The sequence below is a fragment of the Haemaphysalis longicornis genome, unplaced genomic scaffold, assembly GCF_048455015.1.
Source record: "Haemaphysalis longicornis isolate Haplotype H1 unplaced genomic scaffold, Haemaphysalis longicornis Haplotype H1 scaffold_10, whole genome shotgun sequence".
NCBI classification, from domain to species: Eukaryota; Metazoa; Arthropoda; class Arachnida; order Ixodida; family Ixodidae; genus Haemaphysalis; species Haemaphysalis longicornis.
Genome location: NW_027526204.1, coordinates 103,078,251 through 103,105,575, shown reverse-complemented (window position 1 = coordinate 103,105,575; position 27,325 = coordinate 103,078,251). Strand labels below are relative to the sequence as shown.

The following is a 27,325-nucleotide window of genomic DNA, read 5'->3' as shown; positions in this document are numbered from 1 at the left end:
CACACACGCACACACGCAGACAGGCAGGCAGGCAGACAGACAGACAGGAAGGTAAACCAGGAGTGTAGGATGCTAAGGTGAGTAAGGAAAGCTAGGAAAAAATTGTTGACCCCAGGTATGTGTAATCACAAAGTGGACACATACTAATTTCCATTTGCTGCGAATGCGTAACCAGAACTAGGCACAAAATTCTCATTGGCTGCAACACGTTATGGCCACAAATGGGGGTGTATGTGCTTGTCACTGAACTGCTGTCCACAGGGAGGAGGGGGGCATGGGTATGTGATGTTAAACCTATTGTTAGTTTTTGAGGGTCTGAAATTTGAGGTCAGTATTAAAAAAAAAGAAGGCACCGAGCAACAATTGAGGTGTTGCTCAGACATTCTTGCGTCATGAGATAAGTGTCCCCGCGTTTTTTTTGCAATGTTATGAAGGACAGTAGGAAAATGTTCCCCAGGGGAGGATTGTATCCACAAGCGACCTACCACAACACAAGCTACCACTCCCACGTGTAGGTTACTCCTGGTACACATAAATACTCGAGAAAACGGGGGAATGCAGTTGATCCAGTAGCCAAACCGGTAAGGCAGTGGACCGGGAACTTCGAAGATTGTGGGTTTGGTTCCCGCCTGGAGTGTGGTTTTCATCTTCACCACTTTCTTTAACATTTCGTAAATGTTTATTTTTATTTTAACATGGTAGGGAAGCGAAGTTTGGGAAGCAAGAATGGCGTATTTCACACTGATCGAAGGCTGTATGCAAGAAATTTTATTACATCTATGAAATGCATATGTGCACGCATGTGCATATCTATATGTACACGTATTGTGTCACACAAATTTCAAATTCTGGGTAGTGAATAAAATATGAAGAGTAAAAACTGAACCGAATATTTCCGAGTGTGAATATGCATAGCTATAAAAAAAGTACACTTTGGGTCGATAATTAGAACTTGTTGTACAGATTATGCAAAAAAAAAGATTATGGCACGATGGTAAAACGTGAGACTATACTTGGCAAATATTGTCATGAAGAGTTCCAAGTTTACCAACATTCTTTTCGATTGTGTGACCAGTTGCCGTCTTTCCAAATGGGAGAGATATGCCGGATAGGTGTGCTAGTGGCTCGGATGATTAGTACCTTAGTGCAAGTGTAGCCAACAGGCAGCAATTCTGTACTTCACTCAAGCTACGTGTTCACGAGACTTCTTTCTGACCTAAAAAATCTGCAAATAGTTAACAGGCACTTAATTTCTAGGAGTTTTACACGTGGGAGGCTTGTGGCACATTTGGGGCATATGGCACAAAAGCTAAGCCCAGCTTTGCAGCCGTCTTTTCTCATTTGTAAGCTATTTTTTCGTGAGCGACTGTGCTGCGAATTGTTTAAATGGTCAGTGATTAAATTAATTATGTAGAACCTCTAGAAGGCAGCGGCAAGTCCTTTTCAACTAGCAAGCTGAGAAGGTGCCTATATATATTCATATACAATGAAGGACTTGCAGTGCAGGCATGTGGGGCCTGAGAGTAGTTGCGGCTCTCGTTGGTGCTGGAAAAATGTTCATTGATAAATGGCTGCATGCATCACCCTAGGTATGGGTTAACTCTCTTTTGCCACTGGGTATTGTTTCCTTTTGTTTCTAAAAACCGCTACCATGCATAATTTTGTTCACTCAAGTCAAGGCAACCTAATGCGCCTCAAGTCTTTCTCGCTTTTACAAGCGAGGTGTAGTGCATGGCTTTTAGCATGGCTGTTTTTTAAAAGCAGCAGAAATTTCTATGTATGAGAGAAACTTTTCTTTGTATACAATGCTGCGTTGCATTCTGTCAAACAAGGTAATTAGCATGCGGGGAAAATTTCTCGCCATTTATGTTGCAATTTCTTTTGTATTATTTTTGATACCAAACTTCTATAGACTCAGGACTTCACATTCTTTTGTGTGCTTAACATTTTTTTCAGGGTCGGGCCACCAAATTGTGTGCAAGTGCGGAGAGAAGAACTGCAAGGGATTCCTTTGAAGACTGCCAAGCATGGCAGTTATGTTATCACGTTTTTTTGTTCATTACAAGTTGTAAAACAACCTGTGATTCTGACTTCATTGCATTCCATAAGAATAATTTATTTATGTACTCTTGCTCAAGTGGTTCTATGCAATAAAACTGTTATATTACAAACTCATTTGTTGCACAGCTAGCATCTTTAAATTTTCTTAAGCTGCATAAGTTTGACCCTCTCTGCTTTGCGGGGTATTATTGTATTGGTTGGGGCTCTTGAACATCATGAAACAGTTCAAAATGGACGTGGGCACAAGAAGTAAATACGCACACTGTGGCGCTCTCAATTGTGTGCTGTGTTTAAAGGTGTTCAAGAACCGCTACCGACTAGCCCAATTGTCAGTTTTGTTGTGGGTCTTGTGTTGATGTGGCTTGGAGCCCTGCAGCACATCCTAATTAGGGTAGTGCTTTGTGCTGTCATTTTTCTTTCATTTATCCACTACATCTCGGTTTGGTCTTCATATCCTCTGGGGGACATACCCGTTTTGGAGGCTTGACCACAACCTCCCATTTCATAGAGAGGGAGTGTCTATAACACAGCCCATACCTTCCAACTCTATTCCATAAAAGTTTAGGTATTTCTTTTTGTATGATGCCATGAATTTCAACGAATTTTGCATATAACCTCGTGAGAATTTTATAATGCAGTAAAATCTTAATTAAAATTATGGCTGATATAAATTTCCGATGTAAATTTGAGAAAATTAAAATTTGCTTGCAAAGTGCACTGCTGGAATGGGCTAAATTTTTGGTGTTAACATGGTTTTACACTGCTATGGACGGTAGCAGGGGAAGAATCGTTTTAAAAGTGGGAAGCAAAGAAGTCAGCCTTAGGTACAAATCGGCAAAGGCTTATATAACATGTTTTTCTAATACATATATGAAAAAAAAAACATTAAACACTTGTTTTTACAGACAGGCCTGGCCATGCCAAGTTTTATTTGGTTCATCAGAGCAAGTAGTGATAAGAGTTTAAAAACAAGTAACGTGGCACACTTCTTTCATTGCTGGCCAGAAGGGGTGTGGAAGAACTACTAAAACAAGCTTTAATTTAAATTTCCAAAAACACTGTAGTAGGGTAAAACAATCCTAGCAAGCTTGCACAAAAGCGAAATTTGTTTCAAAATGATGCATTTCAGTATCAACCTACTAAGTCACTACTCAGTATTCCCGTAATACATTTCACAATATTTTCTCAGCACATGCTGCCACATTTTCTGATATTGAAGGGGAACAATACTGGGATGTTAATTTTTCACGACTGCCATTCTGAAACATAAACCTTTAATGCTGTTTGGCAGTTGCACTAGAAGCTCGTGGTCAGAATGCATGGGTAAATGAAAAGCTAAGGGCGGTCAGAACTGCAAAAAACTTTGCGCAGAATTAGTTCACATAGCAAAGTTCATTTATTCTTTGGTTAACAAGGTGACTTTTAATGCTGTTTGGCAGTTGCACTAGAAGCTCGTGGTCAGAATGTATGGGTAAATGAAAAGCTAAGGGCGGTCAGAACTGCAAAAAACTTCGCGCAGAATTAGTTCACATAGGAAAGTTCATTTATTCTTTGGTTAACAAGGTGAGTGGCCTCCGTTCCTGTTAATTTGGCTGCAGGAATTTTGCGATGTTTAAAATCCGCATGTTGGGGCTATGGCAGGCCATACATGTGTTTTGCATGTAGTACTACTTACGAGTGTTATGTGGTACTCCTGGTTTTCTGCCAGGTAATGTTTAATGTGGTTCAGTTGCATTTTCTTTTTTATTCTGCAAGGTTGCTGAAAGGAGCGGCTTTCTGTTACCTTTGTGACTGATGATGAAAATAGCTGGAGAAGTGTTATAAAAACTTTTCATTCTGGACAAACTGGCATTCTTCACGTCATAGGTCTCGTCCCAGGTCACGCTAGTGAAAAATATTTGTGGTTGACCTTTCAAAAGTCTTGCGAGTGCATGAAATGCAAAAATACACCCTTAGCGAGCATGAAAATAAAAAAGCCTGGATTCTTATCATAGTCAGAATGCAATTTTTGCGCATGCTTGGCTAACACTTGTGTTCGTATGCTTTAAAGTGTACATGGGCTTTCTCAGCACTAGAATGCAGAGTGCTTTTGCTGGTTCTGAGGTGAAATATGCAAACCATGATTACTGTTATGCATTGTAGACTCATTACAGCCTGTACAACTGGTGTACGAAACCCTGCAACTCTGCTTGCATAACAGTAAAGGATTTGCGACTGAGTTCGGTATACAACTCACTCTGGAACCAGGAGGGCTGGGTTTGATCATTTTCTAAGTTTGCTCTGAAACCCCCCGATATGCGTGCATTTCCAGAGATTTAAAGATGAATACCGTTCAAAGCACTTCATATTTGTGGTCAGTCTTCAGGGCTAGCGTCAGTGTCGTGTGTATATGAATGCCTGACTGCACGAAACAATGAATTGAGATGCAAGTAAAGTTTCTTGAGCCATGGCCTTTCTTCTCATGACCTTGCAAATGCTGCTTGCACTTCTGCGCAGTATAGCAAAATGAGACAGCAGAAAATTGAGATTCTCAGAACATTTGCACACATCTTTGTAGGACAGTAAAATGCATGACCAGGAAGAAGGGGCACTGAAGTGTACTGCTACAAGTGCCGTGATGACAACAGCTATGACTGATGTGCCCAGTGCAGTGTGTTTTACGTTACGTTTGGAAAAAAGATATTCGTTAGCACAGGAAATAAACACACTGTTGTGCCGGTGTTATTGGCATGTAACATGGTAATGAGGATCGGTGCAGATTTTGGCGGGTTTTTTTAGGTGCAAAGCACCTTAGGGCTTTGCAATGTCTCCGTTGGTGTCCGTGCACACAGCATTATGGACGAACGGCTCAAAGGGAGTTGCAGAAAAAAAAGGAAACCAGCACCGGCAAGATTCGAACCATTGACTCCGACAACAACACGCAAAGAATCCAATATGCTACCACTAGACTACACCGCCAGACGGAAATTTTAATAGAAAATAGGTACTGAAGTGTACAACGACCTCGAAATGTCCGTCGGTGTCCGTGCACACAGCATTATAATTGAAAAATATGAGTCAGGCTACCTAAAAGGATACGAAACGCAAAAAAAATGATCTCCGTGCCATGAACGATGCCGGGGGTGCGAAGTACTGGGATGCGAATTGTCTTTCGTGTGGCGCCTGTCGTTTACAGTGCATTTATTGCACCTCAAAATCATTTAAAACTCAGAGTGCATCAGCACGCATGGACGATGACACTCATCACACAGGCAATACACAACTTGCGTCCCAGTGCTTCGCACCCTCGGCATCGTTCACGGTGTGGAGATGTGCGATTTTTCGTCCTAGAGTATGCAGTGTCTGGAGTCTCTAAACCTTGGGCACTGATGACACGTACTACCAAGTCATTTCTGCATTGTGTTTAATGGCATATAAAAAAACATAAAACACATGTAAAAGTACCTTTAGGAGTGTGCCTTGACGAGTGGAAGCCTCCAGCTGTAGGCATGGCTAGATCTCCGAGTATTGCCTTCAGCACAACAGACTGCTTTTGTGTGCATTCTAACCCTTATTTTTTTAATGTTTAGAAACATTCCTGCATGCACCCAAGTGTTTTGTTAATGGGTTGAATGGTGAATAACAACCTACGACAGTGCAAACTGAACAAAACTACCAATGAAGAACAGTTTCTGGTGAAATCACTTTTGTCATGCCACAACACAGTGCCCTGCGGCACACCTGTCCAGAGGTAAGCCAGGTAGCCACAACCAAGCAGCAAGTGATATGGCTAGTATGCCATTTATCATGTGCTTAGTGAAACAACTTTCCGTCCACAACTGCATTTGTGTGACACAAATGTTCTGCTACTGGCAATATGTACTTCATCTACCACTCTTACAAGGACCACAACTAAGCTGCAACTTATCATTGGTTGTGGCAGTTACTGCAAAAGCTGTGTGTTTATGGCAGAATGATAAGCACCTTTCGTATGCCATCATAGTTTCTTTTGGGTGGGGGCAATAGTTGTATGGTGACCCAATTTATGCAAACAGGAGGGTGTTTCTGGGGATTGAAGCAATAAAACTAAGGCAACACGAACAAGCTGACTTAAAACAGGCTACATACTCACACTGGGAGAACAAGCTTAGTTTATTGATTGTGTCGATACTACAAGGAACTGGGCCACCACAATTAACATTGAAAAACATTGGAAATAAAATATTTGCAAACACAAATAGTAAGACAAAAACCACACCTGTAACTATAACAGCAATGACACCATAACAGGGAAAAAGTCTGCTCGCATGCAAGCACAAAAAGAACACTTACTCCACCTCAATGCAAAGAGCAATCATGTACAATGACAGTTTCAGATGAAAAAGAAACAAAGACTTGATTACATGTGTAAACGTTACGCTCGGGTATTCCTATTTTTTCTGGAACACATCGGACCTATAAAACAAGCAGTTTAAAGTTAACAAGTGGTCTTTTGTGGGCTATGCTGTTTTCCTCAGTAATGTTATTTTAATTTCTTATATCATGACAACCAGCTGTGTTGCTCAAAGTGGCTTCACGTGTAGTAGCAGATATCAACAGTAGTGGAGTAATGTAAAAAAAAGTAATGTAAAAAAAAGCAGAGCCGAAAGCAAAATTTTTGTTTTTATCAACCTGTATGCCTTACACAGACTGATAAAACAAGACAAAAAATGACCGACAAGTGGAGTTATTAAAAAACAAAATAAAAACGCCAGTGAAAAAGCAAACTGCTGCTTTTTTATCAGCCTGCCCCAACTCGTCCCCTGATGATCCCGTACGAAGACCCAAATTTTTTGCATGCTCTAGGTGTGTTTTCCATTAAAAGTGGCCTGGCAAGGGTAGTGTGAGATGGGGTCTACAATCCCCCTCCCAAAGAAATCACTGATCATCTATCTCCAACAAGTCATCTCTAACGATTGAGTGATCACCTCCCCCTCCTCCCTTCTTCCCCTTCCCCAACTACGGCCATGTGGCCTCCCCAATCTTAATAAATGTCATTCATTCATTATCAGCCTGGATGCCTTACCCAGACTGATCAAATAAAAGGTGACCATGTTTCATATCAATTCCAACAAGGGCAACAGCTGCAAGTTCTTGGTGGCACAGGTTGAAAAGATATTTACCTGGCGAGCTTGAAGAACAGTCAAAAGGTAAGTTGAGCTGTTCAAAAAATCTGCAGGCAATTATGCACAATGTTTTTCAGTGTACAGGACTACAGCAATGAGCACATTTAGAACAACCTTTTATGGCAATACAAACATGGTGACAGCTGTCATGTTTCTCCTCACAGGCTATCTACGAGTACCCCGCTGCATGAAACTGAGTTGGGGCATCTTTGCACGCCTGATGCTGGAAGTCCCATGTATAATACATGACAAGCAACCAGGCTTTGAGAGTGTGCTGCCCCACTCCACGGAGCAACAGAGGCTGTGCTTGATTGCTGAAGTTGCATTAGTACAAGCGCTCTGCATATGGTGGAACTTTTGATAGATTGCACAATTGCCACCCTCTCTTTATACCACTCTGGCAATCCTGACTTTTCTCGCATGAAATTTGCACAAAAACACCGAGGGGGCCTAGCATTTGCACATTTCGTACAAAGCTTGTTCTTCAGGCTCTTTAAGATAACAGTCTTCACAAACTGCTATGGCAAATTGTATCAAGCTCGCTAAAGCTAAGTCCAGCAAGTTCCATGCACGAATGCACTTTTTTGCTGTGTGCACTTTCCTACCAGTAGAGTAGAACCTCACTAAGCCGTACCTTGGGAGGAAGCAGAGAACTTGCACAGAAGCACTGGGATTGCTCAACCACTCACACGGTTGAGAATGTTGGCTCGGGAATTTCAATTAACACTGATTAAAAATTTGAACTCAATTGCTGGCGCTTTTTCCTATCAAATGATCAATTACCTGCTTATGCTGGTTATCAGAAAACGAAAAAAAATTGTTTCATGTTCTACAGGTGCTTTTGCTGGCACAGAGTTTATTCGATTAAGTTTAATAATTATAGACATTCAAAGCAAGTCTGCCCTGATGTATGGGCAAAATTTGTACTCGTGCCCGAAAAAAAATTTGTAGGCTTGTTGCCAGTCAGATGTTTGCCATAAAGAGATTTCTACGATAGTGATACGGCTGAGACATATCACTGCATTTTTGTAATTCCTAAAATGAAGAAACCCAGCACTCGTAATTTAAAAGAATCCACACATCAGGTACTTAAGCCAGAGATATTCATGCAAACTTAGCACAAATGAGAGGGAGTTTTACACGAGAACACCCTAGATAGTCAGTCCATCAAACGGCACACAAAGAAACTGCCATAAGAGTGTTGTCTGTAAGTGCACGTTTGTCCAACTTTATAAACATTACAAGAACTTGAACCACATAGGCCTGAATATTTGAGCCCAAGATGTCGAAATACAATGAACATGTAACTCAAGTGCAAAGGTTCACAACTAACAAAAATGCACTCCAATAACACCTCAGATGAACAATCACTTAAAAACAAAGATGAAGGATTGCATTTATGCGCATAATTTAACTCTATGAAACACACTTTACTCGATTCGGCAGAAAGCGAAGGGGAGAAAGTGGTGCACTTTGCAGTGTTTATCTTTTGTGGACTTTTGAGTGGAGCAGTAAGTGACCCTTAGACGTGAACGACCTTGAACAGACATCACACACATGGGAGCTTCCTTCCGTGTGCTTGCGCATGTGGTGCTCCAGATGGATCTTCTGTGCAAACGAACGAGGGCAGCGCATGCATTTGAACGGTTTGTCATTTGTGTGAGTACACAAGTGTGCGGTCAACATGGTCCGACTAGGAAACACCTGTGAGCAGACGTCACACTTGATGGCCTCTTTTTCGATGTGCGAGTCCATGTGTTGGCTCAGATCAGCTTCGGACTTGAACCACGTGGCATGGCACTTCGTACACTTGTAACGTTGCTGAACAATGTGTGTGATGGAGTGTCTTGTCAAAGTTCCCCTTTGAGTGAATGAACGCGAGCAAACGTTGCAGGTGAATGGTGTTTCTCTGGTGTGGGTTCGAACGTGCTTTGTTACGTTCCCTTTGTAGCCGGAAACATAGGGGCACAGGCGGCAGTGGAAACTCTTGGTGCTGTCGTTGCTTTGAGTCACGACCAGATCCGTGGCACAGTGTGCATTAGTTGAACCCACATCAATGGCCATGGCCCCGTTTGAACTCGGTTCTCCGACTTCCATGTCTCCACTGCTGGAAGTACTTCTCGAGGTGCCAGGTTTTTCAGAAGTGCCAGATTTTCCACGGGCGCCACTATCCAGCCCTTGTACATTGTCACTTGACACTTTGGGACTTGAAACTGCGGCATCAAAGGATTTACAAAAGAATAAAAATGAATGAAAAATATTGAAGTGAGAAAGCACCCACAGCAGCATTAGATTTGCTGCGCACATGTGGTCACTTATGGTCACAAATTAGTTTAGCTCTTTGCCAACTTTTCATGCTTCTACAACCCAGGATAAATGAACATTCCCATTTAAAAAGCAGCAGGACATGCTTCATTATTGGCGGTGAGATGTTTGAGTGGCGCCCCCTGGATTCGACGTCAGCTTAGGGACTCCCGCCGCTGTCGTCTGCTACACTCCGCTTGTGAGTGCAGCAGTGCCTGTGCTAGAAATCGCCCGCTTTCATGAATTAGTGCATGAAAACCGCATTTCCAGTGATTCAGTTATTTTTGCCAGCTTCTGACACCTCTGAATAATTTCAAGCTGTATCCTACACAAGTTTGCAACACACAAGAGAGAGAAAACAACCTTCTTCAAAGCATCGGTCAGAAAATAGGCTGTAACTCGCCCTTATTAGCTTATTTGTGAGGTTCAGTGCTCAGAAATCCTCGATAAGTATTCAAAATGCGTAGGCTTCCCTACATTATTTTTGCTATACTCTTATGAAGACTCAACAGTCCAATACTACGCACCAAGCAGCGGGCCCCTACACGCCCATCGCACAGCAGGACATAAAGCGGCTGTCTTCTATTTCTTTTGTTGTTGTTGACTTGTATCAGATAAATGCTTTTTCTGTGCCTAATGCATTAATTTCTTTGCACCGTCCCAAACGTCTTACTAGGAGGTTCGGGGATGTTTGGGGGGCTCTCAAAGATAGTGTGGATATTTTCTTCGGGCTGTAAGGCATGCATTCCTTTCTTCACAAAGTGGCTTTTATGGCTGTGGCCAAGAAAGGGCTTATGCTCAGCGTGCGTTGTTTCTTCACATGCAAATACGATGAGAAGGTTTGTGCTACGCCCCCGCGATCGCTCCTCAGACAACGCAGTCCGAGTACTCGAAAGCGGTTTTTTTGCTCCGAATTTGTATCGAAACCATCGTTATCATAACGACCTGACTCTCAATTTGAACGGTTATGACATGATTACGGTGTTTAAGGTGTGATATACTCGGTAACTAACGAAATAAATAGTATACGTGCCGGTTTCCAGTATAACAGGAATCGAAACCCACGAATATTTCCAAGCAGCTCTTTACTGTTTCCAATCCTTCCAGGCGTAAAGAGCAAATCCTGGTCTGTTCGGGATGGCGTTCTATGAATTGAAGAAAATTACTCTTATTACTGGGCCGGGCCTGCACTGAGGACCCGGCCCACTAATCAGCTCTATTTTACTGTTAAATAAAGTTTTCTCCTCCGCCTCCCCCTCCTCCTCCTGAGCGCTGTTTTACTATAAAGCATATCTGAATATTGGGAAAATATGGCCGTGGGAAATCTACCAAAATATCTCCCCAGGTCTGAACGAACATAGTGTCACGGTATTTTTGCCGTAGACGTGCCTCGTTTTGCCCAATACCCCCATACTGCTCAGAAGTCTGGTATAAAACCAGTACGCGCCTATACATACAGTAGGTTAGGTTATTTGGAATTTAACCTACAGTTTTTGCGGCCCATAGTGCATGTCGGCATACTTTCATGCCATGACAACGTAAAGTGATGTGATACAATACGTTCGAGCGTTCGGCAAGGTTGCAAAAACTGTTTTACCTTGCATACGATTACCAGGGATCGCGATGCCTTCTGCCAAAGCCGACAGCCCCGAGTGCCTGGAATTTGTTTTGGTCTTGCATTTTCGCTGTTGTCGGTTATTAGTAGCTGGCTGTTCCCTCTGTTCGAAAGACTGCTATATACAGAAGCTGACGCCTAGCTCCGACTCTTCGCGCTCCGCACAGGACCGGCTTCGCAATGAATGGGGCGACGCCGGCAATGTTTCTTCCGCAGCGGTGTACCCAAAACTATACTTTAAATCACACCTTGAGCTAGTGTATGCTATTTTAAGTCTATTATTATGATAAAAAGTCACACCACCATCTGGCGCGGACAAGCATCAGACGTTAACCGAACGCAAAAAAAAAAAAAAATAGCAGGGAGAGCGAGCCCGAGTGAAGCAGACGACAAATGCGAGAATCCCTAAGCCGACATCACGGAGGCGCGCTCCGCAGCGCCGCCTGTGGTCGAGCTCACCGCCAATAGTAAAATACAATTATGCATCCCCTGGGTATGTGATGATACCTTACCAATTACACGAGCTTCATATGCCCGTTGATGAATTAAACTCTAACTGCCCACGGCAGCTGTGAAAAACACTAACTCCTCTCACTTTTCACGCTGCTTTGTTGTCTCATTTAACAAAACCCTCAAGGGTACTGTCTTGTTCCGTCGTTCAGTTTTTTTCCAACCTTTCCTGCAACTTTCCTTTGACCCCCACCCCATGTTTGTCCTCCAAACGCTCTTTATTATGTTGTGCTCTACATGCCCCATTGTTCGTTTCTTCCCACTTTTCACTGCTGATCTCTGCTATCACTGCCTTTTACACTGCCATCCATGTCACGTCACGTTATTCATTTAACTTCTGCTTTTACTTCCTTCTTTGCCTCATACTGTCATTCACGCCAGTTCCTTTTCTGCCTCTAGTCAGTACACCATTGTTGCTTACGCTGCCAAACTTTTTACCTTTTTTCTTGCGTACATCCACACCTGAGTGCAGTTTTTTTTAGTCATAGTTAAAGAACAGTGCACAAAGTTCGTTTTGATTTTGCACGGTGTGCATGATGTCACGAAAATGAACTTCACCGAAACTTGCTGACGAGATCAAAATATTTGAAGGGGCAAAAAGGAAAACGTCAAACTGCTGCTTCTCACCAGTAACAAATGTGCATTTCCCCTCACCCATATGAGTTGATTGCAGCCTTTTAAAGGGACACTGATTTGAATTTGTCAAGCTCCCGTTTTTGCTTGCACTGCGTAGACTGGCTCAAATTAGCACACTTTTCATCGTTTATCCGGTTGACAAATCGGTAATTATTTTACAAAGTGCGAAAGAAGAAAAACTACCATGCGCGGTTTGCGGCGGCCGCACCAACTAAGGCTGTGACATTGGGAGGAGGGGGCACCGTGATTGGACGATGTCCAAGGTTAGCAATCAAACAAGTTTCGGTTTCGGTTTCTGTTCTGTAAAACACAACCAATGGCGTTGTTGGATGGGCATTCTCAATATCTCAGTTATCATCACACCGCGCTTCTGCCATGTTGTCGGCTGTAAAATGCATAAGATAAGCCTCCCAGGACGGCTTGAAATCGTAACATTCACTAGCCAAGGCCTACGCAGTGCATGAACGCCCTCCGCGTCCCCGCAGACCCTCAAATGCCACGCGCCTTTCCCCTATATTTGGAGCTTGCTTTACTCATACCTGTATCGTAAAAAGCGTGTTCGCACCAGGCCGATCTGTTGATTCTGGCCTGTGCCCACTGCCCGCAAGCAGTCGGTGCTTTATGGCAACAGCACGCCAACGAGAACTCGCTAGCGCGCCAGTGCCAGCCTGCGCGCGTTCTGTGAACTAGTTCGTGGAGCAATGAACGTTGCGGCCCGAAAAAGGTGAACTCAGTATAGAAAACATCGGCGGAAAACGAAAAAGTTAACTTACAAAAAAAAAAAAAGCACGTGCCCACGGGGATTCGAACTTGTGACTTGCAAAACACTTGCTCTGACATACCCAGCGCTCCAGACCACTGGGCCACGGGGGCGCGCTGCCAACCTTGGAAATATAAAGCTTATAATGTATTACCAGTTTACACTTTTATTTAGTTTTAGTATTCCAAGCAGCTTAGGTGACTATTTGTTGTTTTGCGCTGGTGCAGTAAGCATCCCCCAAGTTTCCACAATATCTCACGTCTAGCAATTGCATTTCTTAGACGGAAAAGCGTTCGCAGATGCGTAGTCGTGCTGTTGGCCGCTGTGCTTGTTCGCCCAGCGCAAAAAAGTGCTTCCCGCACCCTAGTTTTACACTGTACGGTAAAAATATCAGTTGATTTTATTTCCTTAGTACCTATATTGACTTCGCTGACTCTTCTCCCGCCTTCAAGAGGCCTTATATTTTCCTACTGGCGTACCAGTCAGCGAAGCGTCGCATGTGCGCTTGTGCAGCGCTTGTGTGAAGCCACCTTGACTTGGAGCTAGATACAGTGTACACACTAACCAAGTAAAGAAAGGCACATTCTTCCATTCACAAACGTGTCCTGGCTTCGTTTCAACTGAGCGAACGAATTGCGACGACCCGTCGGCGGCCGGCGGACGAAACGCTGGGCCGACGTGAGTCTGTCTGAAGGCCGGGGAGCCGTGCAGTAGCGCAGCCAATTGCGAGCTCGGATCCTCCCGACGTCACGAAAATGCCACAGAAAATGGGCGAGCGTATAGAGAGGAGGACAGCATTTTCGAATTAATTTTTCTACCAAATAAAATCGCGTAAACGCGCTCAGAGTGGTCGAAACATGGCCTGGGGACTCCGGACTACAATTTGCGCTAGTAATCCCGGAATGTTTACATATCACTTCAGTGTCCCTTTAAATGCAGAAGGATTGACATTTTTTTGTGCATTTGCCTTCTGCACTGCCCCTCAGGTTAAGCTTTCTCCAGCATTACAGGACTAACTTTTTTTCTTTTTGCTTTTTTTGCATAAACGGTATCAAGCCACGCAACTTAGTAAAAGTTGATACTCTGGCTTCAGTGAATGCAACCCTTTTTCAGTTTGATAAGTTTGGTAACACTAGATGCGTAGCTTCAGTGGAACGTGAAAGGTTCCAACTAACGACTGTTCACAGACTCTTGACGAAAATGCTTAAGCTATCGTTCAACCAAACAAAAAACAACAGAGAATCAGAGGACAGGCAAGGTCCTAATGTGTTTACGTAAAAATTAAATTATTGCGAGCAAAGCACACACACAAAAACACACGAACACTCAATGTTTAAGACTAGATTTGACAAAAAATGCAACCCGTATAAGAGAAGCTCAAAAGGCACAATCTTTAAGAGTAATGCTATGTATGAGAGGTTTTCTTAAACGAGTGAAGCCGACAGAAAAATTCGTGCATTTGTAGGACCATGGTACATGATGTCAAATTGCCTGTTATCAACTGCAAATTGCCTGTTATCAACATTTTCTAAAAATTACATTTATCACATTCTGGTTGAACTGTGCAGAAGCACTGATTCTTTATTTATTCAATTGTATATCTGCAATTTACTTTTTACTAAATGCGAAGATAAAAGTGGTTTTCATAGCATTTGCATAGGCTGAATGCCTATGCCGAATGCCTTTGCATGATGAAAAAAAGGACAGTGTGCATCCAACTGTCCTTGGTGCATTCACAAAGTGCTTGCTGCACATTATAATATCTATTTAGGTCTGCCATCCCATCATTACTGAGGAGTAGAGCAAAAATTAAGTCCTTATATGCCTTATTAGACTAATTGGTGGTTAATACATCAAGATACACAGGGTTGCAAGCTTGGCGCTGTACAGTGCCAGACGTTAGTTTAAACCATTTGAGATCCTTTACCGCACACCAGTCTCACAAAAATGGCACTTCTCAAGTTGGCCTTATGAAAAAACCAGCAGCTGCAGCCTCCTCCTAGGTGCGCAGAACAAAAATTACATGATTCCGGGCATCCTGCAATACCGTTAAAACACAGGTGCGAATTCAAATAGGTTACAGGCATAAAGATTACCTCTGACATAGGCATGATCATGCCGAATCAAATGCTGATGGCATGTGCTTCCCACAGCTTCATGTGTCTGCTCCAGAAACTGCATGCCAGGTGGGTCTGTGCAGGTACAGCACTCAGTGGTGCCTCGATATTTCACTGCAGAGCATACCATTGCATTTAAAAACAGAGTCTGCCACAGACACAAGAGCCAAGCACTTCTGAGTGGCTAGTTGAACCTCGATATAACAACCTCGATTTAACAAAATTGGGATATAGTGAATTTTTTTAAGTTTTCTATTAAAATTTTGTTAAATGCATGTATTTTTATCTAGATTTTACGAAGTAATTTCGTGCGGCGCTTCTGATTTTTAACAAAGTTATGGCAAAAAGGAAGAATGAAATTCCGGTCGAGGCACGTTTTATTTTGCCTCTCAGAGCCTACATTGAAAACATTCAGTACTCGCAATGAGTCTTAAAAGGCTAAAATGAAAGGAAAGCGGTGAAATCTGCGGTTGACAACAATTAAAAGCAATGAAAGAAGCTGCTAAAACCGCTAGCGGTCATGGACGGTTTAATAGTGCGGCCACCATTTTGACATCTCCATCGTTGCCTACGCCAGCGCCCTCTTGCTTAGGCTGCCGAAGCCTACTTCAAGCTTTTTTTCTACGCGTCCTTGCTCATGGTGCTGCTGCTCTAGGTTGTGCTCGCTGATAAACACATTAATATTTTGTTCGTTCATCATTAGGTGTCTTGTAAGCAGCATGAGCACTCCAAGGGAAAGAAAAGTGTTCCGAACAAGAGCCTGAGGAAGTGTCGGTGAAACCGACGGCCACCGAAGTGATGGATGCCATCGACGTTCTACGGAGGCACGCAGGCGCACGCGAATGTTTAAGAGCAAGCCTTGTTAGCGCTGTCAGCATACGAGTGTCACGTAAAGTCCACCCTGGTCAAGAAACGCCAAGCACTGCTTACGGACTTCTTCACTACGGCTTGAACATCAAGTGCTGGTGGCAATAAATTGCTCTCTTTGAACATGGTCATCTTCGTTTCACCAGCGTTCATTAGACAGCTGCGGTGCGGAAAAAATTGGTTTCTTTAGGGCTCAGTGGGCATAAAAGTATTGCTTAATCGAATTTGGCCGGAAGATATTAAATGTAAGCTTTCCACTTAGCGGGAGCACTTAAGCGCTGCTCCACACAGTGAAGCGGTCCGTGTGTACTCCGCTCAACTCACAATCATGGCTTTATCTCGAGTGTCGTGGTTGCATCATGCGCCCATACTGTAGAGCCTTTTTACATAAAAAAAGTATTTCGAAAGTTTCATAGCAGCCTTCCGCTGTTGGCCCGCCGCCCCCCTCAACGCCGCACCTAAGCCTACCACTGAACGGACGAAAAGAGGCGTAACTTTGAACGAGCCCCTCGCCGGGGTGAAGTTCACGGGGCATGGACGCGGGTTCAATTGACTAATAGCGGCGTTTAGTAGTGACTGAAAGGAAAAAAAGAAAAAGTGGAAACCTTGTCTGCTATCATATTTAATGAGGCGTGGAAAAAGCACCGGTTTTATGACGACACATGAATTACCGTCGGCTATCCGAATTCCACTGCCTAAGTGATGAAACTCTTAATTCACACAATTTTCGCGGCCAGTTTTAGCACAAATTTCACTTTAAGCGGAGAGCTAACTACATAGCAGTTGTTTCCTGGAGATCAGTAAGATTTTGAAATCTCAATAACTGCTTAAATGAACTGTAAAACCGAAACCTCGATTTTACCAAATTCTCGATTTAACGAAATTTACGGCCCCAAGTACGACTTCGTTATATCGAGATTTAACTGTACTTTTGTTTGCTTGCTTGCACACCCTGGCACTGTCGCAGAGGTAATTTAAGTTTCTGTATTCATGTAAATAGTATTGGTGGTCAGACAGCATATATACAATTGCACTTGCCCAGCACAGACAGTTCTTAAGGCAGACTGTTGAGATATTGATAAAATGTATAATAACGGCACCCAGTAGAACATTAAATTGGTGTGAATGTGAGCTGCAAACGCTTTGGCATGAGCAGCCACACGTGACTGAATGTTACATTTGGACGGCCTGCGCTTTCTGGTGATAAGACCTTTGTCACGTGACATCAATGATTCAAATTGTAGGGGCACAGACGACACAAGTGGTCAGTACCGTTTGCACTGCTGGTCGCTCCAGCATCCACGGTGGACAGGTATCTGACAGAGCTCGCCTCTCCGGCTCCTTCTTCACAGCTGGAGCATGCTCCATATAATCCTGGATTTCGACCTGTGCCTGCATTTGAATTTTGTCGCATGTGGCACCCGGGATGTTTGGTATCAGTAACTTGGACATCAAAACAACATCTGGTAAAAAACAAAGTACTCAGTACAGACCACTTCAGTATTCAGGTGCAGTTCAGGCTTTTGTATCCAGTGGATTGCCTCCCATAGAAATATATGCATAAGCATGTAGCTTAAAGCACAGTTGCTAGAAGCACAGTACAGGTGTCTTGTGCATTTTTTAGGTGACTAGCTGACCGACCAAATAAGCTAGTAAGCTGTTTCAAAGTTGCAAAAAATGAAAATAAAGAACCCAGAGGATTCAGCCATACAACACAGTGTGCCCCCCCCCCCAACAACTTGGCTGTTCATACATTCCAATAGAAGTCACGTGATAACCACACCACCCTTGCACATGGTGCACTTCTGGATATAGTGAGCCACTGCGCCTCAAATTGTCTTCACCAGAACGTTGAGCGATAACAACTAGTTTTTGCATCATCAGCTGAAAAAGTAGGGCGCAAAAATAGTAACAAGGCTTGTGTTTTAATCATATTTCACTAGCTTCTGCTATGGCATACAATTTTCAAGCAATAAGAAATGGCAAACGTGCTCCCTCCAAACAAAGATGAAGCCACATCCGCAATTAAAAATAAAAGTGCAGTGGTAGCTGTTGTAGACATTGGGCTGCCATGTTTGAGTTTAAAGGAGTACTGACATGAAATTTCAAAGATGAGACGACTATGTAAAAAGCTCCCTCTGTTTATGGAGATATCTCCCATGAAGTTTCATCCGTAACCATTCAGCATAACATATTTTAAATCAATTTTAATCTTTGCAGGCACAAGAAAGCTCCGAACAAACACCCTCTCAACATCTGCATGAGAATGACGCCATGCCATGTGCGCCTGGCTCCAAACTGCTGACGTCATAGATCCCGTGACATGGCCAATGTGCTGGCTGCTATTGCCGTGCTCTGCTTTGCCTTGTGCAGACGGCACCGTTTGAAGACTGACGTAATGGTGTCCGGCTGCAAGTGACCGCGGGCGGTCTGGACATGCGCTTGCACGTGTCCAGACCACCCGTGGTGCGGTGAGAACAGCGACATCAGTGCGCCCTCCAGTCAAGGCGGCCCCCTTGGTGTTCGTTTTATCGATACCGAAACTGACACAGATGAACGAGGTAGTAAACAAATATTAACACTGCAATTGACTATCTAATATTCCATTCTATATGTGGGATGGAAGGCACCCATGGTGGCAGCAAAAAAAAAAAAAAAAAATATTTCGTGTCAGTACTCCTTCAAGCCATGCTCCAGCATTGATCTCAGCCACTATTGTTTGCTACTTTGAGACAAGTCTTTGCGGGCAAGCAGATTGTGTGCACCCTTTTTGTTAAGTACTTTACTTCCTAGGCTCACATTCTGCAATGAGACTTCATTTTGGCCTGCTCTACAGAATTCACATAGGATATTTCTGCAAATGACATTAAAGTTAGAACCTTGGCCATGCATTAATGATAACATTTGGGGAGTTGCACCGCTTAGAACCATTCTGACATTAGTTTATCCTTTTCCAAAAAAAAGAGAAGGATATTCAGCTGTTCTGTTGAACTGAAAGTTACGCCTTTGCATGCATTAGCATTTTACGACTTATGTAAACTAAGCCTCAAAATGTGCACGCATTCGCAGTAAATTGCCTTACCCCTAAGGCACCCGACTGCACAATGCACATGCCTATGCTGCACAGCAACTTCAAACAGCTACAAAAACACTACAAAAAGGATGCGTAATATACAAACGGAAAATTTACAGAACTTGTACACCCACCAGAAAATTTTAGGCTGATTACATGTTCATATAATTCTATTAGGTCTGCTTTCAGAAGCAAAACAATAAAGTAGACAATGCCAACATGGCTTAGGGAGTGTGTCAGTGTTTTAGAACTTACGAAAATAGGACACATCTTTTATTACATTATGAGTTTTACTTTATGATTGCAAACGGAAAATTTATAGAACTTGTACACCCACCAGAAAATTTTAGGCTGATTACATGTTCATATAATTCTATTAGGTCTGCTTTCAGAAGCAAAACAATAATGTAGACAATGCCAACATGGCTTAGGGACTGTGTGAGTGTTTTAGAACTTACGAAAATAGGACACATCTTTTATTACATTATGAGTTTTACTTTATGATTGCTGGGCAGGACAAAGACAACGACATCCTGAACTCCAGGTATGCTATAAAAAATAGATTTTTAAAGCAAAGCAACAAATCAGTATAGAGACCGGGCAGCTGGATGGGTGGCGCCACCACACAGCCCTGCCTTTGTTACTCAAATGAGCCGGTGCATTGGACTATGCAGCCTTCCGCTGTTACTGTCTTGTTTGCTTCAGTTTTCTTGATGTTTAGGCGGTGTTGCGAGTAGATATGTGAGGTGAAATGAAGTCTAGGCAAATGTATTGGGTTTTCTGATGAACTAACAGCTAAGTAAACTCATTCGACGCTTCTAAGGTTGAGTGTGGGCCTCATTGATATCGGCGCTTTTTGCGGCGTTGTTCGCCTGGTTCCAACCCATTTGACTACTAATAATATTATAATTATTAGCATTCACTTCACCCAGTTTAAATTACTTCTGCTGGTTTCAATGACTACGGTTTCCACACCAGCCTAAATGGTGGGATACCTTGATGAGTGTGCCTTGAAGAGAAAGGCACTTATGTGTGAGTTTGATTACCATGTGGCCATGGAAACGTCATGGCAGTTTACAATAGGCTTTCTGTAACCACAAGCTATGGGCCTTCTGTTCCCATGAGTGACAGTGTGGGAGCCTGAGAGCTGAAGCAGAACTTCCGCGTTTGTAGTGGTCATTTTAACAAGAGTCAAAGTAATTCAACTACCCAACAGTCCAAGCTATGACTCCTCCCCCTCTGTATTTTCTACCTGTGAAATAAACGCTGACACCGATAGACTGGCAAGGAGCTAAGGTGGCAGAGCGTTAATGTAAACCTGAGTTTTTTCTGCGTAAACATTTCGCGCCGAGTACCCAAATGCAAACCAGGTTTGTGAAAAGTACTGACAAGGCATTAATGCTGTCAATACATTTATCGTTATAACAGTAAATGTAAATCATTGAAAGAAACAACAAAAACAAGGGTGAGACAGCTGAAACAGATTTGGGAGCAGTTTTCAGAGCAGCAAAACATCGATTTCGGAGCATAAGAACCTCGATTTGGAGCAGTTAATGACATTTATTTGTCATCCCAAGAGTATAAAAAAATCAAATTTTTCGCAACTCGGGAAAACAAGTGCACTTTTTAATTGCTTCTGAACGTGCAAAATGCTGAAACAGCCTTAGCAGAGTTCCTTTCTAACAGAGTATAACAATGTACGAAAGGCACTACTTTTTTACAAACGTTAAATTCTGAGGCTCTGTGCATAGACAATGTAGAGTGCCATTGAAAATATCAAATGGAAAAACTCAGCAATCATAAGGCCTTTTTATTATCATTTGAATGCTGATATAACTTTTGTAATCCCAGACTGCGCTGTACCATTCAATGCCTTTCTGGTCATGAAACTTCGCCGTCATGCTATGGGAGAGCTTTGTACGCTGCCGCGCCGCTGGTGTTGATCGGAGGGCAGCCGGGGGCATGGTCAGAGCGCTTTTGGCAGGGAACGGACCACAGAGTAAGATAAAACAGACGCTTGCCGCCTTATCAGCAGTGCACTTTCGCTTTACATATCATGGGCCGCTCAAATGGACTTGTCATTTTGTGAATGGCGAAAAAATTTGGTGCGAACGAGCATGCTCCTACTGCGTTCCTGCCTGCTGGTCTGGCTACAGAGCAGCGGTGGCCACCCGATGCCCTCTGATCTGCGGTGGCGCCCCTCGCGGTAGCCTTTGTCACTGTATAGACCTTCCTCAAAGAAAAAAAATCACCTAAGGCAACGGCCCCAGAAAGTTTTTGCTGCAAATGTCTCCCTAAAAAAAAAAAGAACAAGCAAAAACACTGAGGCAATTTGATATATTTGCTACGAGTTGCGAATGAAACAGCATTTTAATGTCTAACAGAAGGCCGCTGAGTGCTCTTTTAAACATAGCACCACGGATAATATTCTTGAATTTTGCTGCAGGGTATCTATGGTGCACAGGTATAAATGGCCACATTTCGCAACTGTTGAGGTTGTGGTCATACACAATGAGGATGACTCATATTCCATAATGGCACGTACTGCCACTAAGCAAGCTGGCTTGCTGGTGAACTGTTCCACCAGGTATGACCTGAGAAGTCACCTGTTCCGCTCTCATTGGGAGTCGCTTCAGCATTCACTGGTTGTTCCACTTGCGAAGGCCGGACTTGGAGAGGCCTTCTCTCTCCACCTGCCTCGTCCTTGCTGCTGCTGCTGGAACTAGCCGAATTTTCCCGCCGACGAGCATTCGGCTTTCGTTGCAGCAAATATTCACCGTCCGAAGCTGCCATAAAAAAAACAAATACACCCGAGAAAAAAATCAAAATGCAGCCTAATTGATTAAGGCGAAGATTGGAAGACACACCTCCACTTAAAGCGAATGAAGCGGACCAATTTTTGTGAATGTGTGCTGTTCGTGGGCTTCCCTGGCTACTCAAGGTCATGGAAACAAAGTTTTTGCAATTTTCGTGCATGGTATTCTGTTACAGCCCCGCCAAAATGAACGAATACCCTCCACATCTTCACCTGCTATTCTTGTAAAATAGGTAGCCGTACCTTTCTCGCGGCTCATCACCTCGAGGTGGAACGATTACGAGGCATTGTCGGGAGGGGTCTCGGTGGCTCATACCTTTCTCAACAATGCCAACCAACACAAGATGAAGCCAGGGAAAATATAATGCCAGTTGAATTCCTTAGATGCATGCAACAATCGAGCCACCCAGAGCTTCATAAATCGCTTGCAAGCCTTCCTTAACACTGGATCGTCCCTTCCTTCAAACAATTCCTTCTTCTCCAAATTGTTCAGTAAACGATTAGAAACAGACTGCTGTCACCTGTCACATAAAGCTCGAAAGTTAGCTGCATCTCTAGCTCCTAAATGGGAAGGCCCATTTGCTCTGAAAAGCTATTATACCTTTCAAAAAAATTACAACAGACAGGCCAACTATCCTAATTCCCATTTTGCATTTGAAATTGTATTTCACAGACTGATGTTTTCCCTTGCCTCAGGATGCTGCTTTTTTTTGCCCGTCTATGTGTCCACAAAAAACGCCAGCAACCTGAGAGGGCACTTTCCATTTTTTCGTCTCATTAGTATTTAGTATGTTTGCGCTTTGCCTGCCCTGCATTGTGGCACCAGGTACATCTTTGAGTGCGGTACACTTCCTTGGATGTTCTTTGAGCGCAGTTTAGCAAGTTGCTTGGCTTTTCAAGATTTAATATTTTTTATCAATTCCAATTATGGCTGCTAGTTCTGGTGCTGGCACTTTTCCATGCATTTAACTAGTGCAGCAATGCACTGCCTTCTCCGGTGCCTTAGAGCCCTTGCAAAGTGGTTGAGACCTCACTGATGCATGAAAAAACTTAAGTGGATGGTCACAACCTACACTGTCTTTTGGGCGAGAAGACCCTGGTAGATTCAATGCAGCACTATACCTTGAGGCTGGCATTTATCCTACAGCTTTCCACAGCCCATTCAGTGCCTCCTCATTTTTAAGACTTCTTCATAAGCTGCATACGACTTGTTCTACTAAAGCGCTTTTTAAAAAACTGCAATTAGGGGCGGCATTTTGTGGTATACTGCATGCTGATTTTATTGCCCCTAATTTTACTGCAATGTGCCAATAATTAGGCAAGACAACAAACAAATCAAAGTACCGGTGGTAGTGCTACCACTCAGCAGCTCCCAGGCTGGGCACCTGTAACACCACTGGTATTAGCCGACGCTATTGGTTGCTCCAAACAAACAAAAAACAAAATTTTCAGTGCACAAAATGGAGGAAGAGATCATTGAGCCCCTGTTGGATTGCTTCACTCAGTTGCTGGAATGCATTAAGAGCAGAAATTGTCCCATTTCCCCATTCCGAAAATGGTGTCATATTTGTGCGAATGAGGGGAATTTGAAAGTTAACCATTATTTATTAGTTTTTTTTTCTGGCAGAAAACTACATGCACTGCTGTTAAATAGGAGTTGAGCCAGTTACTGAGGGCCGGTTACATTAAATGAAAGACAATATTATCCATTTAGAGTTCAGTAACCGTTTGAACATCTGAATAACAGCGTAAAAACACAGACACTAGCAGAAGAAAATGACAGGACGACGCTGTGTCTGTGTTTTCTTCCACTAGTGTCTGTGTTCTTACGCTGTTATTCGAAGATGTTCAACCAATACCAACTCGCCCAAATGTCGATCCTTCTGCAGTAATCGTTTATTTTTAGCCCTTTCACTGTCACTGATGTACCGGTACGTTTTCACATTTCCCCTCCGTAGTGTCACTGACGTACCGGTACGTTCTTTATTGTGCGTTCGAAAACTCGTGCCATAGCGCAAAGCTGGTGCGCCTGGACTGTTAGCGCCATCTGTTGAACCTTTCTAGTAGCTCCTATTTTCACTCGCTAGCTTTCTCACGGTATATAGAGTAGTGAGCGATCGTATCCACCCTTCATTGCTGGGGGCTTGGTCGCTCCGCGCGCTGTACTCTATCAGGATGAGTGACCATGCGGCACGCGTGCGATTAAGGGTGCAAGGGTTGTTGTGCCATCCACGAGTTTCTATGTTTTTTATTCTGTTCCTGCACCTGCTACGGCGCGCCAAGTTTTCCCAGCACGTCGTTACCTCTCCAATAAACAAAAACACGACTCAATCGCAGCTTTCACTCGTTCGCCACACCCTCAGTTGTCGCTGTCAGCGGCAAACGAGGTTGTTGTATCAATGTTGTATTCCCTTTTTATCTCTATTTGCAATCATGCTTTCGCAACGCATCATTTCTGTGCGTTGTGCGGGCTGCCGAAATTGCTCCCTCCATGCGTGCGGTTACTTTCGGATGGCTGACCGCGCCGGGCTTCTTACCGCGGACAGGAGCGATCATTTTCCTGCACGGCAAACTGGAAATATCTGGAAGACAGGACATTTCTCACCCACGCGTCCTCCTTTTGACGCATTACGTTCCAAACGCTCCCATAGTCCAATAAATCACTATGCGGCTTTCCTGATACTCTGGAAACGAAGCCGACACTGGGGGGTGCATCACGGCCAGAAACACCCGTCAGTGAAAGGGTTAAAGACTAACAGAAACGCTCCGCCTGTGTCACCCGTCTTGGAGGTTGTTCAGTGTAAATAACCTGTTGCTACAATCGAGAGCCTGTTGCTTCAGCCGCAGGTGCGACGGAGTAGCTCCAGCCTTCCCCTGGAAAATTGGATGCAATTATGATACTTGCTGCAGCATCGACCACGGCCACTTCATTTTTCCCTGCGCTTAATGCCGGCCTGCTGGAACTGTGCTGCCTTCTCTTTTTGGAGTTCGGTGTGCGACAGGGCACAATAAAGCAGTTTAAATGGCCGTGCAAGTGCCTGACAAGAGCAAACATCAAGCAATGCCCTACAGCTGCACACCATGGTAGGGAGCAAAAGGCTGGGCCAAATGGGATGTGACGGCAAGATGAGGCATGAAAGTATGGTGTTCGTTTCAATCTGTACTGCTTTACAAGACCGTGATTGGTTCCTAGAGCCCCAAAACTCAAGGGCAGAAGCTTTACAAGCAATCCTACATGGTAAAATTCCCGTTACAGGCCGAAAAAGCATGCCACGACTCAAAATTCTGTGTTTTTGCAAGGGTGCCAAAACAAACAAGCAAATTGCAAGCTGAAGCAGATCCAAGCTACTCACCCCTGGCAACCCAGAATCGAGGGTAAAACGTACTCTTAAGGGGGGACACTGGTCTTAAAACTTGCCAGCCTTGCTGCTTTTTTCCCACTGATTTCAAATGTGCCCTTGTTCTTGCAGTTTTCCAATTAGTTGCAAATTAGAGATAATAAGCCATTTTTGGTCAAACAATAGACAGTGTTGGTCATAAAACTGTAATCTTTATATTTCCCAATGCTAAAAACCCTGGTGAATGCAATAAGAGAATCGGTTTTTTGATGCATCGCTTCAAACTAATTTTACAGCTTATTAAACTTCGGTGTTTGAAATGGGCACCAAAAGTGGTTCTTTGTCACCGGTGCCACCAAAGTTTAATGAGCTGTAAAATTAGTTCCAAGCGATGCATAAAAAACTGTTCTGGTTATTGCATTCACCAGGGTTTGTACTATTGGGAAATATAAATGTTAGTTTTATGATCGAAACAGTGTCTATTCTTTGACCAAAAATGGCTAATTATCTCTAATTATCATGGGAATTGATTGACCAACTGAAAAAATATGGCATACTTGAAATCAGTGGGACAAAAGCAGCATGACTGACAAGTTTCACAAAGTTTCCTTGAAAATTGAAAGAAGTTTTAAGACCAGTGTCCCCCTTTAAGTGAACAGATTCTGACCAGGTAGAAGAAATAAACCTCTAATCGAAACGTGCGAGAAATGAAAAGTAAGGACCTCTGCAGGTACAAGAAAAAGTGAAGCTGCTCACCAGAGTTTTCTCTCCAGTGATCCATCAGGCGAGTCACTGCTGGCATAAAATCAGACACTGAAACATACAAGGAACTCTTCACAACCAACTTTCAAGCACCCGAGGCACACCACATTTGCAACGTCTTAAAACAACACTGGTATGCCATTCATTTTTTCATTCATTCATTCATTCACTAATTACGCATTTTCCTAACAACAACAAAAAATGTAGGAAGGAGGTCAGAACGCTGGTAACAGTCGACGGGGACCCAACTCCCTTTAAAAAGCTGTGGGGCATATAGCGAACAATTCTGGAATTTCTTATTTGAAGATAAAAAAAAGTGACACTAAGAAAGGAAAAAAAGAAATATGATTGAAATTTTTTTTATTACGCTTTTCACTATCAGAAAAAAAAATCATGACACTGGACACTTTGCAGTGCGATGTAAAGACGAGTAAAAGAAAAAAACAGACTATCATTTAGTACATAGTTACAACTTTGTAGGATTCAGCTTCAAGAAAAAAAAATGTGCGAGATTATACAGCACAAAGAATAAAGAAACAGAGACCTGCAACACATTGGGATCACATTACAAATGCACAATGGCTTAACTGTGGGTAAAGGAAAGCTGACAGAGCCCAATCCTTATCGTGCAAATGTGCACTATTCCTCTGCACTCACAGTAGCTTATTACTTATCCACATAGTACTGCCTTAGCAATACATGAGTGCTAGCTTCCTCATTTAGAACAAATTCACTCGAACCTCAAATCTTTCGATGTCTAGAAATGAAATGGCACAGCATCCACCATATGTCTTCTCTGCATAAGAACGACCCCTCATGGCTTAAAATGCTATTTGAGGAGTCTGAGAATGTTTCACACACACACAAAAAAAGTCATGCACTGCCACACTCTTGCAATGCCAACTAACATGCTCTTGCACCGTGCACGTTCCAGCCTTCGTTTTGACATCGATGAGCTACTCTGATGCGAGTTGACTGACTGATTGTGGGGGTTTAACGTGCCGACGCTACAGACGTGATGAGGCACACGTTAATTCTGACCACCTAGGGATCTTCATCGTGGGTTGAAATCTCGAACACACGGGCGTTTTCACTTTTCACCTCCATCAAAAACAGCCACCACAGCTGAGAATCGAATCCGCGACCTTGTGCTCAGCAGCACAACGCCATAGACACTGAGCCGTGGTGGGTGCTCAGACGCGAGTAAAGCTCGCAGATCCAGGTGGCCCATGACTGTGTTCCATACCCCTTCAGCTGTTCACAACTGGGGACCCACCCCTGCCACTTCTAACTGCAGTTCTGTGGGTGCGCACGAATGGACAT

General features: G+C 43.4%; 2 protein-coding genes across 4 annotated transcripts in view; one reads left to right on the top strand and one right to left on the bottom strand.

Annotated features, from left to right (window-relative positions):
* LOC144158994 (histone-lysine N-methyltransferase SUV39H2-like) overlaps window positions 1–2,175 on the top strand; it is a 45,516-nt gene extending 43,341 nt beyond the window's left edge. For both annotated transcript variants that reach the window (XM_077690217.1, XM_077690218.1), the window contains exon 12: window positions 1,957–2,175. In XM_077690217.1, coding sequence (XP_077546343.1) covers window positions 1,957–2,015 — 59 coding nt within the window. In that variant the 3' untranslated portion in view covers window positions 2,016–2,175. The remainder of the gene's footprint in view (window positions 1–1,956) is intronic.
* A 3,999-nt stretch (window positions 2,176–6,174) lies between these two features.
* Window positions 6,175–27,325, bottom strand: part of LOC144158993 (uncharacterized) — a 48,431-nt gene continuing 27,280 nt past the window's right edge. The window contains exons 6-10 of one of the 2 annotated variants that reach the window (XM_077690215.1): window positions 25,997–26,053; window positions 21,694–21,873; window positions 17,287–17,406; window positions 15,127–15,261; window positions 6,175–9,418 (exon numbers count right to left, since the gene is read on the bottom strand). In XM_077690215.1, the coding sequence (XP_077546341.1) occupies window positions 8,688–9,418; window positions 15,127–15,261; window positions 17,287–17,406; window positions 21,694–21,873; window positions 25,997–26,053 (1,223 nt within the window). In that variant the 3' untranslated portion in view covers window positions 6,175–8,687. The remainder of the gene's footprint in view (window positions 9,419–15,126; window positions 15,262–17,286; window positions 17,407–21,693; window positions 21,874–25,996; window positions 26,054–27,325) is intronic. The other variant, XM_077690216.1, reaches the window with a different exon arrangement.